We start from the raw sequence: 14,901 nt of genomic DNA on the forward strand, positions 1-14,901 counted from the left end.
GGAGAGCCCCGTGTCCCTGCAGCCAGGAGAGCCCCGTGTTCCTGAATCCAGGAGAGCCCCGTGTCCCTGCAGCCAGGAGAGCTCCGTGTCCCTGAATCCAGGAGAGCCCCGTGTCCCTGAATCCAGGAGAGCCCCGTGTCCCTGCAGCCAGGAGAGCCCCGTGTCCCTGAATCCAGGAGAGCTCTGTGTCCCTGAATCCAGGAGAGCCCTGTGTCCCTGCAGCCAGGAGAGCCCTGTGTCCCTGCAGCCAGGAGAGCCCCGTGTCCCCCCAGCCAGGAGAGCCCCGTGTCCCCCCAGCCAGGAGAGCCCCGTGTCCCTGAATCCAGGAGAGCCCCGTGTCCCTGAATCCAGGAGAGCCCTGTGTCCCTGCAGCCAGGAGAGCCATGTGTCCCTGAATCCAGGAGAGCCCTGTGTCCCTGAATCCAGGAGAGCCCCGTGTCCCTGAATCCAGGAGAGCTCTGTGTCCCTGAATCCAGGAGAGCCCTGTGTCCCTGAATCCAGGAGAGCCCCGTGTCCCCCCAGCCAGGAGAGCCCCGTGTCCCTGCAGCCAGGAGAGCCCTGTGTCCCTGCAGCCAGGAGAGCCCCGTGTCCCTGAATCCAGGAGAGCCCTGTGTCCCTGCAGCCGGGCTTTCTTTGCTCAGTGTCTGTGCCCAGGAGGTTTCCCTGGATCGTGACCCTGCCTGTGAGGGCAGGGGGAGTCCGGGAGGATTCCCGAGGGTGCTGTAACCTGATCCAGCTGGCCTCGCGGGCGCTGGGGTGTGATCCTGGTCTTTAACTCATTCCCTCGCTGCTCCTGGCGCTTTTTGGCTGTGCCAGCTGCTGCTGGGCCCTGCCAGCCTTGCTGCCTGGATGTGCAGGGTGTCCCGTGCCCTGGGCTGCACTGACCCCCTCCTGCTGTGCAGTAACTCCCGAGCTTTGTCCTGAGCTTTGTCTTCTCTCTTTCAGGCTCCTGTGGGCGAGTCTGGCACAGGAAATTCCAGACGTGAATCCCCCTATTCTCCCAGTAATCCTCAGGTGAGACTGCCCCCAGGACAGGTGATGTGGGAAGGGCAGGGAGGCGCTTCCAGGGCTGAAGGACAGAGGGAACTGAGGGCAGTTTCCATCCTGGAGTGACCCTGTCGGGGTGGAGGGATCCATCACAGCAGGCAACCAGAGAGCAAGAGAACAACTCCCTCCTTCAGAGTGTCCCAGAGAGCCAGAAGGGTAATTAGCTGGTCTAAATGAGCTCTGAGGGGTGGCTTAATTGCAGGGTGATGAGGAGGGGGCTGCAACATGTAGTTGTGAGTTTTTTGGGAATGGTCTTTTTGGACCAGTGCCTTGTACAGAGATTCTTTGATTCTGGCAGCTGGTGTGTGGTAAGCAATGGAGGAGTCAGGGTTTGGTCTGTAAACCAGGGCTGCCCAGGCTTGCAGGGCATGGCTGGCTCTCCGTGTGAGCCTGCAGAGCTGCTGGGCAGGAGGTGGAGGGATCCTGCTGCTGCCAGTCATGGGTGACCCTGCCTCAGGGAGGGATTTGCTGCAGCTCCTTGCTAGAGGCCTTCCCTCTGCAATGGGAAGTAAACTTCTGATGATTTTTTTCTTTATAGATGTCACTTCTTATCCTTTGACTTTCATACTCCTTATTTATCTCTGAACTTTTCAATATCTGAGCCTTTGATCCCCCTGTCCATCCCACGGCAGGAGGTGTCCCAGCTCAGTTGAGCCTTTTGAAGTTAAATGAACTTAAAGAGATTTTTAAATTTTCCCTTTACAGTCATTGCCCATTACTGGGTTTTATACTGGGGGCTGGAGTGAATTGCCAGTTCTTTTTTCTCTGTCATTTTGGGTCTGTTGGTTCCTTTTGGAGTCCAGCTGTTCTCCAGCTGCTCTCCCCACAGCTCTGGCACTTCCCTGCTCCCCAGTGAACCATTTCAGCTCTTGGGCTGGACAGGAGCTCTGCAGGTGGACAGGGTCACCTGGGAGTGAGGAGGCTGCTGAGACAGGCTGAGGAGCAGGGTCAGGAGCAGCACCCCAGTCCAGCCTCTGTTCCTTCTCAGGCTGTCCCACATTCCCTCAGTTTTGGATCATTTAGAATTGAGTGTTCATCAGGAGCCCAGCACAATTAGAAGGTGGTGTTACAGCTGAGCTATTCCAATGCACTTTGTTCCAGCTGTGTTTCCCTGTTTACATTTCTAATAGCAGCTGTGTTTTTTGTAAGTTTTCCTTTTATCACAAGTGCCAATTTTCTTTATTTCTTTGAGATCAGTTTTCACAGACTCCCAGGATGGTTTGGGTGGGAAGGGACCTTCAAGACAGTTTCATTCCAGCCTCCTGCCAGGGCAGGGACACCTTCCACTGTCCCAGGGTTCTCCAAGCCCTGCCCAGCCTGGCCTGGAACAACACCAGGGATCCCAGGGCAGCCACAGCTTCTCTGGGCACCCTGTGCCAGGGCCTGCCCACCCTTGAATGAAAGAAGTTCTTCCCAAAATCTCATCTAACCCTGCCTCTGTCAGTGGGAAGCGATTCCCCCCTGTCCTGTCCCTCCAGGCCCTTGTCCAAGGCCCCTCCCCAGCTCTCCTGGAGCCCTTTAGGGCAGTAGAAGGGGCTCTGAGGTCTTCTCCAGGCTGAGCAGTCCCAGATCTCTTCTGTTCCAGGGATTCAGGAGTCTTGGCTTTCAGGCTGTTGCTCCAGAGCAGAAGTTGTGAGGAATTTTGTCTCTTACTCTCTGGCTCCATGTATTTTTAATGTTAATTCTTTGGTTTCAACATTTTGTACTCCAGCCAGAATTGACTGGCTGATTTCAGAGAATTCCTTGAGGGAAATGGAATCCTTTGTCCCGAGTAGGCATTGTGAGGGTCCTGCCTGGCCTGAGCTCTGCACGGGGGTGGGGGAGGCAGGAGGTGTCTGTGCTGGGTCTGCGTGGGCCAGGCAGGGCAGGGGGCTTCCCACAGGCTCTCTGCAGCCTCTCTGCTCCTCTCCCGTGGAAAACCCAGTCTCTCCTTTTCTCTCCCGTTCTCTCTGTGCTGCTGGCCCTCCCCGCAGGTGCCCACAGCCCCCCGGGCCCCTCACCTGGCCGGCAGGGAGACACGCTTTGTAAGTGCTGCTCGTGGTGTGCTGCTCCTTGTAGGGGCTGCTCAGGGTGTGCTGCTCCTTGTAGGGGCTGCTCAGGGTGTGCTGCTCCTTGTAGGGGCTGCTCAGGGTGTGCTGCTCCTTGCAGGGGCTGCTCTTTGTAAGTGCTGCTTTATTAAGTGCTGCTCAGGGTGTGCAGTGCTGTGTAAGTGCTGCTCAGGGTGTGCAGTGCTGTGTAAGTGCTGCTCATGGTGTGCAGTGTGCGCTCTGCACGGCTGCTGCACTGCCACCCACTGTGCTGCACGGCTGCTGCACTGCACGGCTGCTGCACTGCCACCCACTGCGCTGCACGGCTGCTGCGCTGCACGGCTGCTGCGCTGCACGGCTGCTGCGCTGCCCTGCACCGGCCCCACAGCCCACAGGGGCCCACGGGGGGCCTGGCCATCCCCACGGGGACTCCATGGGATCCTGGCATCCTTATGGGGTCTTGGCATCCCCACGGGGGCCCATGGGGACCTGGCGTCTCCACAGGGACCTGGGATCCCCACGGGGTCTTGGTATTCCCACAAGGGCCCCACAGGATCCTGGCATCCCCACAGGGACCCGACATCCCCTGGGGCTCCCCCAGGGAGCAGCACCCGGTGGCACCCAGGGCACGAGGGGCTGCTCCCTGTCAGCTGCTGCTGTGGTGGCACCTGCAAGTGCTTGGGAAGGAGCTGGGGGAGACGGCTTTGCTTGGGCTGGGGCAAGTGTGCAGGGTGGGGATGTGCCCAGGGAATGTGCCAGGGACCAGCAGCAGGGGATGTGCCCAGGAGCAGGGGATGTGCTCAGGGAATGTGCCATGGGCCAGCAGCAGGGGATATACCCAGGGACCAGGACCTGGGGGTGTGAGCAGGAGACGGGAGTCGGGACTGTGCCCATGGGCCAGGACTGGAGATGTGCCCAGGGAGCAGGAGCAGGGACTGTGCCCACGAGCCAGGACCTGGAGATGTGCCCAGGGAGCAGGAGCAGGGACTGTGCCCACGAGCCAGGACTGGAGATGTGCCCAGGGAGCAGGAGCAGGGACTGTGCCCACGAGCCAGGACCTGGAGATGTGCCCAGGGAGCAGGAGCAGGGACTGTGCCCACAGGCCAGGACTGGAGATGTGCCCAGGGAGCAGGAGCAGGGACTGTGCCCACGAGCCAGGACTGTCCCAGAGTTGGGGTCAGAGTGTGGAGGTGTGCAGAGAGCTGTGAGAACCTCCTCACACAGCACAGAGGCTGGGAGAGGCTCGTGCAGGTGGGCTGTCCTCACCTGAAGAGGCAGGTACAGGGGCAGGGGTTCTGTGGGTCCTGGAGCTCCCCACACAGGGTGGGCAGTGGGGCAGGGGTAAACAAAGGCTTCCAGATTCCTGATTTACCCCTGTATTTCTGTTTGCAGGCTTCCATTAACTTCATCACATCGCAGGATGACAGTAAATCTGTGAGTACAGCTGAGACCTGACTGTGCTGTCCCTGTGCATCCCCCAGCACATGGAGCTCGTTTCTTCCTCCTCTTGGCTCCTATTCTGTCTCCTCCAGTCCTCCACTCTGCCTCTAGTTTGTACAAATGCATCAGGTCTCAAATGTGGTCCATCTGAAAACCCAACCTGTTTCTGCAGCTTTTATTGCTGTTTCCCCTGGCAGCTTCCCCTCCTGCAGGTTTTGCTGGCTTACCCAGTTCCTGCTGCCCCTCTCTCCAGTTGCAGGTGCTTTGCTCACTTTCACACAACATCCAGCAGTGATGGAGACATCTAGGAGAAGTTTTAGCCTCTCACCTCTGCTCCAGTAACTGCATTTCTCATCAGAGCTCTGACTCAGTCAGGTTCACTTCCATCCACAGCTTCTGCCAATTCCCATTCCTGCCTGATGTTTCCCTGCTTCCATCCCTGGTGCTCACATTGTCTGAGCTTGGTCACACTTACCATACCCTGCCAACCTTTGTATCTGCTGCTGGCATGGCATGTGCTTGCTTTAGTCCTGGCTTTCTGTGCAGTCCCGTGGTGCTGTGTAACCCTTCCTTGGCTGAGTCTCCCTTGGTGCTGGCTCCAGGAGCTGGAGCAGGCAGCACAGCCGAGGAGAGAAGTGGGAGTGCACGGATTTGCATGGATTTGTTTATTCACCTGCATGGCAGACACCTCACCGCCCTAACTGCTCGTTTCTCTTCTCTTTCTCCCCCCTTGTCCTCCTCTGCCCTGCCCACGCTGTCCTGGGCCCTGGCACAAGCAGACCAAGCCTGGCGTCATTCAGCCTCTCTCCCGCCTGCGACCGAGCGCTGCTGTGGCACTCAGGGCTGAGGAGGGGGACAGCCCCAACCCCTTCCAGCAGCCCCAGCCCTGCTTCAGGACCCACAGCTCTGTAAGTGGCCAGGCTTCCCTCCCCAGAGCCCTGTGTCTGCCCCGGCTGGCTGCAGTGCCTGTCGTGGGGCAGGAGCCCTCCCTGAGGGGGCTCTGCTTTGGTGACCACATGCCTGGTCACTCTGCTTGGTGACCACGTGCCTGGTCACTCTGCTTGGTGACCACGTGCCTGGTCACTCTGCTTGGTGACCACATGCCTGGTCACTCTGGTTGGTGACTACATGCCTGGTCACTCTGCTTGGTGCCCACGTGCCTGGTCACTCTGCTTGGTGACCATGTGCCTGGTCACTCTGGTTTGGTGCCCACGTGCCTGGTCACTCTGGTTGGTGACTACGTGTCTGGTCACTCTGCTTGGTGCCCATGTGCCTGGTCACTCTGGTTGGTGACTACGTGTCTGGTCACTCTGCTTGGTGCCCACGTGCCTGGTCACTCTGGTGTGGTGCCCACGTGCCTGGTCACTCTGCTTGGTGCCCACGTGCCTGGTCACTCTGGTGTGGTGCCCACGTGCCTGGTCACTCTGCTTGGTGACCACGTGCCTGGTGACCCTGGTTGGTGCCCACGTGCCTGGTGCTGTCCATGCAGCAGCCTGGGCTCCCTGAGAGGCAGCCACACTCCTCGCAGGCAGGGCCAGGTCAGTGCATCCCTCTTGCTTCTCCCCAGCTGCCCGTGTCTCCATGGCCCTTCCAGGAGTCAGCACTGCTGAAGCTTTTGTGGCCAAAATCCCCAGAGCAGATACAGGTTTAGAGCCGTATTTGTGAGGTGTTGAGTTCTGTGGAGACATGAATCTTACAGACCCTGGGCTGATGTCTGGCACCTTGGGACAAAAGCTGGTACCATCCTGCTGATGGGTTTTATGGTTTGCACATGATTGCTTTTGAAAGATTTGTGTTCCTGGGGCTGTGTTTGACGGGGGAGAAAAGTTCAGGTATTTTTGTCTTTGTCATGAGGTAAGACCTGTGTCCCTTCAGCATAAAAGTGGAAGGAATAGTGGGAGGTGTCCCTGCCCATGACTGGGTGGGCTTTCAGTCCCTTGCCACACAAACCATGCTGGGTGAGATCCCATGAATCCAGCCCCCCTCTCCCTGCTGGAGCTGGTACAGTGGGATCCCAGAGCATGGACCTGATTTGCAGGCAAACAACTGGGCATGGTTCACATTCACAGCCTCTCCTGATCTCACTGTGCTGTCCTTTAGCCCATGCAGGAGCATCATAGACAGCATTGTATAGCCATAGTCCAGGACTAAGAAAGACCAGAAGGCCTGGAGCTGGATTAGTGCAGCTGGAGGGATGAGCAGCTGGAGGGGGTTTACTCTCCAGGAGAAGGAAGTCGTGGTGCCATTGCCCCCACCCCTTCCATTTCTGTGGTGCTTTGAGCAGGTCCCCCCAGTGCTGCAGGAGGGCTCACAGGGAAGCTGGGTGAGTCAGGGACCAGCAAAGACAGTGACAAGCACTAGGAAGGTCCCTTCAGACCGTGCCAGATGTTCCCCTGTAAGTGCAATTCTGCAAAGGAAAAATTTGAGGTCAAAGGCAAATCTCCACATCACAGATCCCTGGGTCAGATCCTGGAATCACAGGATGCTTGGGTTGGGAGGAACATTAAAGACCTTAAACACCTTCCACTAGAGGGACTCCTGTTCAGCCCTAAATAGAAGTCAATGTGTAGCCATCCTGTTCTAGCCCAAAAAACCCTGATTCAGGTAGGCACTTGCTGGTTGAATTGAGTGGAAATCCTCAAGGACTGGGACAGCAATGTGCCCTTGGCCAGAGCATGTGTCACAACATTCCCATCAGGTCAGTGAAGATCTGTGCCACCAAAAGCACCATTCCTTCACTGTCCATGGAACAGAGTGGGCTGTGACCCTCGTGCTGCTGTCCATTGTGTGTGCAGTGCTGTGCCCCTGGTGGTCATGCCCTGGGCTCAGCAGCAGGGCTGCTGCTTGCCAAGGCTTACACATCCCTTATGTGTTCCTGACCTATTCCTCTCCATATCCCCCTCACCAGGCTCTGCAGGCCAAGAGTCAGGCTGTGTTCCCCCACCTGTGCTCACCTTTGCCTCCTGTCTGTCTGTCTGTCTGTCCCCGTAGCCAAAGCCGTCGCCGCCGTCGCCACCCTCCCCTGATGAGGTGCCCATCAACGTCAAGCAGGCCTACAAGACCTTCGCAGCAGTGCCCCTGTCCCAGCCCCTGCTGGGGACACAGGTAACCCAGCTGCTGGTGGCACCAGCCCAGGGCTCAACAGGCCAGGACAGGGGCGTGTGCCCTCCAGGGACAGCTGCTGCACAGCAGGGACACAGCGAGGTCCTGGGGCAGCTAGAGGGGCTTGGAGATGGGATGGTCACCCTGGCAGGGTCCTGTGTTGGTGATGGGATGGTCACACCCTGCAGGGTGCTGTGCTGGGGATGGGATGGTCACACCCTGCAGGGTCCTGTGTTGGGGATGGGATGGTCACACCCTGGCAGGGTCCTGTGTTGGGGATGGGATGGTCACCCTGCAGGGTCCTGTGTTGGGGATGGGATGGTCACACCCTGCAGGGTGCTGTGCTGGGGATGGGATGGTCACACCCTGGCAGGGTCCTGTGTTGGGGGTGGGATGGTCACACCCTGCAGGGTCCTGTGTTGGGGATGGGATGGTCACACCCTGCAGGGTCCTGTGTTGGGGATGGGATGGTCACACCCTGCAGGGTCCTGTGTTGGGGACGGGATGGTCACACCCTGCAGGGTGCTGTGTTGGGGGTGGGATGGTCACCCTGCAGGGTCCTGTCTGTGTCAGGTCCTGGAAGCTCATGGAATCTCAAGCATTGTTGTTCTCCCCAGACATTGGCATACTGATGTGCAACTATGCAAAAGAACTCTGAAAGTCCAAACTCCAGGGCCAGGCTAAACTTGTGCTGAGGCATTTTTGAATTGATTTTGATCTTCCTTGGGACTCTTCCTTTTCCCTGCTATCTAGCTGAATCCTGGAACAGTCCAGGCTAGCTGAGGCCTTGAAGATTGTTGTCTCAGTTCCCTCTGCAAAACTGGGCAACCTTGGGTGCTGGAATCCTGGGATGTCCTGAGTTGGAAGGGACCCACAAGGATGATCAGGTCCAGCTCAGGACACCCCCAGGAACCCCACCATGGGCCTAAGAGCATTGCTCAGACGTCTCCAGAGTTGTAGGAGGTTGCTAGGGAGATCCACTCAAGTTTTGAATTCTGGATTAGTTTTTGGAGTGTTTGGATAGAGCCAGAGATCAATTCCTTGCTCTCTTTTTGTGGGTCATTTCAGTTTGTCTAATGCTAAAACTTCCTTCTTTTCTCTAACGAGTTTGCAGTTCTCAGTTTGCCCCATGGATTCCTCGTTAACAGATGGATTTTGTGGATCAGTTTCCTCCCCCTGTAGTTCTGTTCATCCAATATTCTGTTATGCATCCCAGTAAATACAGGTTTCGTTCTTTCTGATGGCATCTCTGCTTCTTTAAAGTAAATTAAAGAAGCAGAGATGGGTGGTTTTGTCTTTGATGTAAGCAAAGTGAGAGTGAGCTTCTGCCAGCTCCTGTGAACCCCCTGCAGCCCTAGCTCAGCCCCTGCTCCTGTTTGGGGCCTGTTTCCCGTGATTTTCAGTTTCTGCCTTTCAGGAGTTGTCACACCTGGTTCTGTTTAACCCCCAGTTTAACATAAATCCTCATTCCTGACCATTGCTAAGCCTTGTTACATCTGTGTGAGCTCTGGGACAGTTTGGGCACCTGTGTCAGCTGTCTGGCCTTGGGGCACACGGCTGGAAACTTTCCTTTTAGAACATGCTTGTTTCTCTCTGTCCTTAGGAATTGTCTGGTCAGAGCAGCACAGAAAACACCAAACTGGCCTCGGAGGTGAGTGCTGGGGCTGGGAAGGGTGGGAGGCATGGGGGTGTGGGGGGGGAGATGGGGTCGTGCTGTGGGAGGGCTGGGGGGGAGGAGGAGGAGGAGGAGAGGATGGGGCAGCTGGCAGAGCAAGGATGGGGTGGCATGGGGAGGGTGCCCTTGGGTGGTGCTGTGCCTGGGTGGGCAGCGCTGGGGCTGGATGGGCAGCGCTGTGCCTGGGTGGGCAGCGCTGGGGCTGGGTGGGCAGCGCTGTGCCTGGGTGGGCATTGCTGGGGCTGGGTGGGCAGCGCTGTGTCTGGGTGGGCAGCGCTGTGCCTGGGTGGGCAGCGCTGTGTCTGGGTGGGCAGCGCTGGGGCTGGGTGGGCAGCGCTGGGGCTGGGTGGGCAGCGCTGTGTCTGGGTGGGCAGCGCTGTGCCTGGGTGGGCAGCGCTGTGCCTGGGTGGGCAGCGCTGGGGCAGGGTGGGCATTGCTGGGGCTGGGTGGGCAGCGCTGTGCCTGGGTGGGCAGCGCTGTGCCTGGGTGGGCAGCGCTGGGGCTGGGTGGGCATTGCTGGGGCTGGGTGGGCAGCGCTGTGTCTGGGTGGGCAGCGCTGGGGCTGGGTGGGCATTGCTGGGGCTGGGTGGGCAGCGCTGGGGCTGGGTGGGCAGCGCTGGGGCTGGGTGGGCAGCGCTGTGCCTGGGTGGGCAGCGCTGTGCCTGGGTGGGCAGCGCTGGGGCTGGGTGGGCAGCGCTGTGCCTGGGTGGGCAGCGCTGGGGCTGGGTGGGCAGCGCTGTGCCTGGGTGGGCAGCGCTGTGCCTGGGTGGGCAGCGCTGGGGCTGGGTGGGCAGCGCTGGGGCTGGGTGGGCATTGCTGGGGCTGGGTGGGCAGCGCTGTGCCTGGGTGGGCAGCGCTGTGCCTGGGTGGGCAGCGCTGGGGCTGGGTGGGCATTGCTGGGGCTGGGTGGGCAGCACTGTGCCTGGGTGGGCAGCGCTGGGGCTGGATGGGCAGCGCTGTGCCTGGGTGGGCAGCGCTGTGCCTGGGTGGGCAGCGCTGTGCCTGGGTGGGCAGCGCTGGGGCTGGATGGGCAGCGCTGTGCCTGGGTGGGCAGCGCTGTGCCTGGGTGGGCAGCGCTGGGGCAGGGTGGGCAGTGCTGTGCCTGGGTGGGCAGCGCTGTGCCTGGGTGGGCAGCGCTGTGCCTGGGTGGGCAGCGCTGGGGCAGGGTGGGCAGTGCTGTGCCTGGGTGGGCAGCGCTGTGCCTGGGTGGGCAGCGCTGGGGCAGGGTGGGCAGCGCTGTGTCTGGGTGGGCAGCGCTGGGGCTGGGTGGGCAGCGCTGGGGCTGGGTGGGCAGCGCTGGGGCAGGGTGGGCAGTGCTGTGCCTGGGTAGCCCGTGTGGCTGGGTGGCCCGTGGGCAGCGGTGTGGCTCTTGCAGGTGGCCGCACACAGCCCCGGGGGACAGCACAGCCCTGAGCAGAGGTCCTTCCGTGAGAGGCAGAAGTATTTTGAGATTGAGGTGAAGCAGCAGCACCTGGACAAGCCTCCCAAGCGCGTGTCCTTGGTGGGGGAGGACGACCTGAAGAAAATGAAAGAGGAGGAGGGTACGTAGGAATGTGTGCACAGAGGGTTGTCCTGCTTAGTGATTCCTTTCCTGTGGAAATGCAGCACTTCCAGAAGTCCCTGGGGATTTGAAGTGGGTGCTGAAGAATTCTGTGGATGCTGCACTGATACTTCCTGGGTTGGTGAAGTGCTGTAGTTTCAGGTGTCCTGTATCATGGAATCACAGAATGGTTTGGGTTGGAGGGACTTCTAACCAGGCAGTGCCACCCCTGCCATGGGCAAGGACACCTTGCCTCAAGACCAGTGGCTCCAAAACCCATCCAGTCTGGCCTGGAACACTTCCAGGGATGGGGCAGCCCCAGCTGCTCTGGGTGACCCATGCCCCACCTTCCTTGGGCAGGGTTCCTGCCCAAACCCACCCATCCCTGAAGCCATCCCCCCTCCAGGCCTGAGTCCAGAGCCCCTCTGCAGTCCCCTGGAGCCCCTCTGGGTGCTGCAGTGAGTTCTGCCTGCAGCCTTCCCTTCTCCAGGCTGAGCAGTTCAGCTCTCACAGAGCTCTCCCTGCAGGGCAGAGGGGCTTCAACCCCCAGAGCACTCCAGGGTCCCTGCTCTGGGCTGTGCCTGCAGCTGGCAATAAACACTTCAGGGACATTTGTAAAGCCCTGCACACAGTGGCTGTGCCAGCTGCAGGTGAGTGGCACCCTCAGACAGGACTGGCAGCAGAGCTCTGAGCTCACTCTGCTGCTCTGGAGTTGCACCAAGAGCTGCATTGCTGCTCTCCTTTTTGATGTCATTTCCTCTTGCTTGAGAGTTCACAGAATTCACAGAATGGCTTGGTTGGAAGAGACCTTAAAGATCATTGACTCCAACCCGTGGTTGCTTTAGGAGGTGATAAGGAACAATGTGAAGTGGAAAAAGGCATTTTTACTGCAGCCACTCCTCTCCAAAGCATACTGCACCTGGCGTTTCCTCTGGTTCAGTTTCATGCCATTAATGGTTGCCCAGTGCTCCAGCCTGCCTGGACCCTCCTGAAAGGCTTCATGGTCCTTGAGAGAGTCACCAGCAGCTCCCAGTTTGGGACCAGCAGCAGTGTTCCTGTTGCATTCAGCTCCTGCAGAATGCAGATAAAATGCAGATAAAATTATTAGTAAAATCTCAGCCCAGAGCTGGCCTGAGCCCTGAGGAACAGCCCTGGGTGACCTGCAGGACACCTGCCCCAGAGAGCTGCCTGCTCCTGTCCCCTCTGTCCCTGACCCTCTGGTGACACATGTCCCACCTGCAGAGCTGTCCCTGACCCTCTGGTGACACATGTCCCACCTGCAGAGCTGTCCCTGACCCTCTGGTGACGTGTGTGTCCCACCTGCAGAGCTGTCCCTGACCCTCTGGTGACACGTGTGTGTCTCACCTGCAGAGCTGTCCCTGACCCTCTGGTGACACGTGCGTGTCTCACCTGCAGAGCTGTCCCTGACCCTCTGGTGACACGTGCGTGTCTCACCTGCAGAGCTGTCCCTGACCCTCTGGTGACACGTGTCCCACCTGCAGAGCTGTCCCCAGGGCCACTGCCACGCGTGGGGCCAGCACCAGCCCCCAGGCCTTGGCTGCAGCAGGGGGCCAGGGGGAAGGTGCAGACTGCCAGGGAAAGGGCAGGAGAGACTGTGCCCAATTTCCAGTGTGAGCACTGGGAGATCTGCTAGAAATCTGCCCTGGGTGTGCAGGGGTGGGACTCTGGTGGGTCAGGATGGGGGGGCTGAGGAAACGAGGCAGAGTTTGTTCCATCATTGCTGGAAGTGTGGGGGAACAAAGCTGTTGGTGGGGAGGGGATGGCCTGAAACCAGCCCCGAACTGCAGGGATGAGGAGGACCTGCCAGAGGTCCCAACTGGGGGTTCAGTGCCAGGATCCCCCACAGTCCCACCCTGGGGTTCAGTGCCAGGACCCCCCCCCACAGTCCCACCCTGGGGTTCAGTGCCAGGACCCCCCACAGTCCCACCCTGGGGTTCAGTGCCAGGACCCTCCCCCACAGTCCCACCCTGGGGTTCAGTGCCAGGACCCCCACAGTCCCATCCTGGGGGCTCAGTGCCAGGATCCCCCACAGTCCCATCCTGGGGGTTCAGTGCCAGGATCCCCCACAGTCCCATCCTGGGGTTCAGTGCCAGGATCCCCCACTCCCATCCTGGGGGCTCAGTGCCAGGAACCCCCCAGTCCCATCCTGGGGGTTCAGTGCCAGGACCCCCCACAGTCCCATCCTGGGGGTTCAGTGCCAGGAACCCCCCAGTCCCATCCTGGGGGTTCAGTTCCAGGACCCCCCACAGTCCCACCCTGGGGGTTCAGTGCCAGGACCCCCACAGTCCCACCCTGGGGTTCAGTGCCAGGATCCCCCACAGTCCCACCCTGGGGTTCAGTGCCAGGATCCCCCACAGTCCCACCCTGGGGGTTCAGTGCCAGGATCCCCCACAGTCCCACCCAGGGGGTTCAGTGCCAGGACCCTCCCCCACAGTCCCATCTTGGGGGTTCAGTGCCAGGACCCTCCCCCACAGTCCCATCCTGGGGGTTCAGTGCCAGGACCCTCCCCCACAGTCCCATCCTGGGGGTTCAGTGCCAGGACCCCCCACAGTCCCACCCAGGGGGTTCAGTGCCAGGATCCCCCACAGTCCCATCCTGGGGGTTCAGTGCCAGGATCCCCCACTCCCATCCTGGGGGTTCAGTGCCAGGAACCCCCACAGTCCCACCCTGGGGTTCAGTGCCAGGACCCCCACAGTCCCACCCAGGGGGTTCAGTGCCAGGACCCCCCACAGTCCCGTCTTGGGGGTTCAGTGCCAGGACCCTCCCCCACAGTCCCACCCTGGGGTTCAGTGCCAGGACCCCCCACAGTCCCGTCTTGGGGGTTCAGTGCCAGGACCCTCCCCCACAGTCCCACCCAGGGGGTTCAGTGCCAGGACCCCCCACAGTCCCATCCTGGGGGTTCAGTGCCAGGACCCCCCCCCACAGTCCCATCCTGGGGTTCAGTGCCAGGACCCCCACAGTCCCATCCTGGGGGTTCAGTGCCAGGACCCCCCACAGTCCCATCCTGGGGGTTCAGTGCCAGGATCCCCCACAGTCCCATCCTGGGGTTCAGTGCCAGGACCCCCCACAGTCCCACCTGGGGGTTCAGTGCCAGGATCCCCCACTCCCATCCTGGGGGCTCAGTGCCAGGAACCCCCCAGTCCCATCCTGGGGGTTCAGTGCCAGGATCCCCCACAGTCCCATCCTGGGGGTTCAGTGCCAGGACCCCCACAGTCCCATCCTGGGGGTTCAGTGCCAGGATCCCCCACAGTCCCATCCTGGGGTTCAGTGCCAGGACCCCCACAGTCCCATCCTGGGGGTTCAGTGCCAGGACCCCCACAGTCCCATCCTGGGGGTTCAGTGCCAGGACCCCCACAGTCCCATCCTGGGGGTTCAGTGCCAGGACCCCCCCCCACAGTCCCACCCTGGGGTTCAGTGCCAGGACCCTCCCCCACAGTCCCATCCTGGGGGTTCAGTGCCAGGACCCCCCACAGTCCCATCCTGGGGGTTCAGTGCCAGGACCCTCCCCCACAGTCCCACCCTGGGGTTCAGTGCCAGGACCCCCACAGTCCCATCCTGGGGGTTCAGTGCCAGGATCCCCCACAGTCCCATCATGGGGGTTCAGTGCCAGGACCCCCACAGTCCACCTGGGGGTTCAGTGCCAGGACCCCCCCCCACAGTCCCATCCTGGGGTTCAGTGCCAGGACCCCCACAGTCCCATCCTGGGGTTCAGCCAGTGCTCTCTGGTGTGAGCTGCCTCTGTCTCCCTGGCAGCCCGGAAGCTGCAGCAGCAGCGAGCCCTTCTGCTGGAGGAGGAAGCTGAGGAGGAGGAGGAGGGGAGGCAGGTGCCCGAGCCCGTGCAGTCCAGTGTCATCATCGAGGGCGTGGAGTACAAGGTGGAGAGGCTGAATGGCAGGAGCAGCCAGGCTCCAGCAGCCCGGTAAGACAGCAGCCTGGGCAGGCAGCCCTGCTCCTCCCTCGGGGCAGAGTGTCCCAGGAGCTCTCAGGGGAGAGGGCTGGCTGGGATTTCTTCTTCAGCACAGAAAAGGCCAAGTTTTACATCTCCCTCT

The 14,901-nt window shown here is 60.3% G+C and overlaps 1 protein-coding gene across 12 annotated transcripts in view; it reads left to right on the forward strand.

The window, feature by feature from the left end:
- Positions 1–14,901, forward strand: part of SCRIB (scribble planar cell polarity protein) — a 116,721-nt gene that overhangs the window by 82,748 nt on the left and 19,072 nt on the right. For 6 of the 12 annotated variants that reach the window (XM_050984939.1, XM_050984928.1, XM_050984931.1 and 3 more), the window contains 7 exons: positions 946–1,014; positions 4,467–4,508; positions 5,294–5,422; positions 7,506–7,619; positions 9,220–9,267; positions 10,667–10,832; positions 14,606–14,771. In XM_050984939.1, coding sequence (XP_050840896.1) covers positions 946–1,014; positions 4,467–4,508; positions 5,294–5,422; positions 7,506–7,619; positions 9,220–9,267; positions 10,667–10,832; positions 14,606–14,771 — 734 coding nt within the window. The remainder of the gene's footprint in view (positions 1–945; positions 1,015–4,466; positions 4,509–5,293; positions 5,423–7,505; positions 7,620–9,219; positions 9,268–10,666; positions 10,833–14,605; positions 14,772–14,901) is intronic. The other 6 variants (XM_050984930.1, XM_050984932.1, XM_050984935.1 and 3 more) reach the window with 3 other exon arrangements.

Source organism: Serinus canaria, chromosome 25 (genome assembly GCF_022539315.1).
Source record: "Serinus canaria isolate serCan28SL12 chromosome 25, serCan2020, whole genome shotgun sequence".
Taxonomy (NCBI): Eukaryota; Metazoa; Chordata; class Aves; order Passeriformes; family Fringillidae; genus Serinus; species Serinus canaria.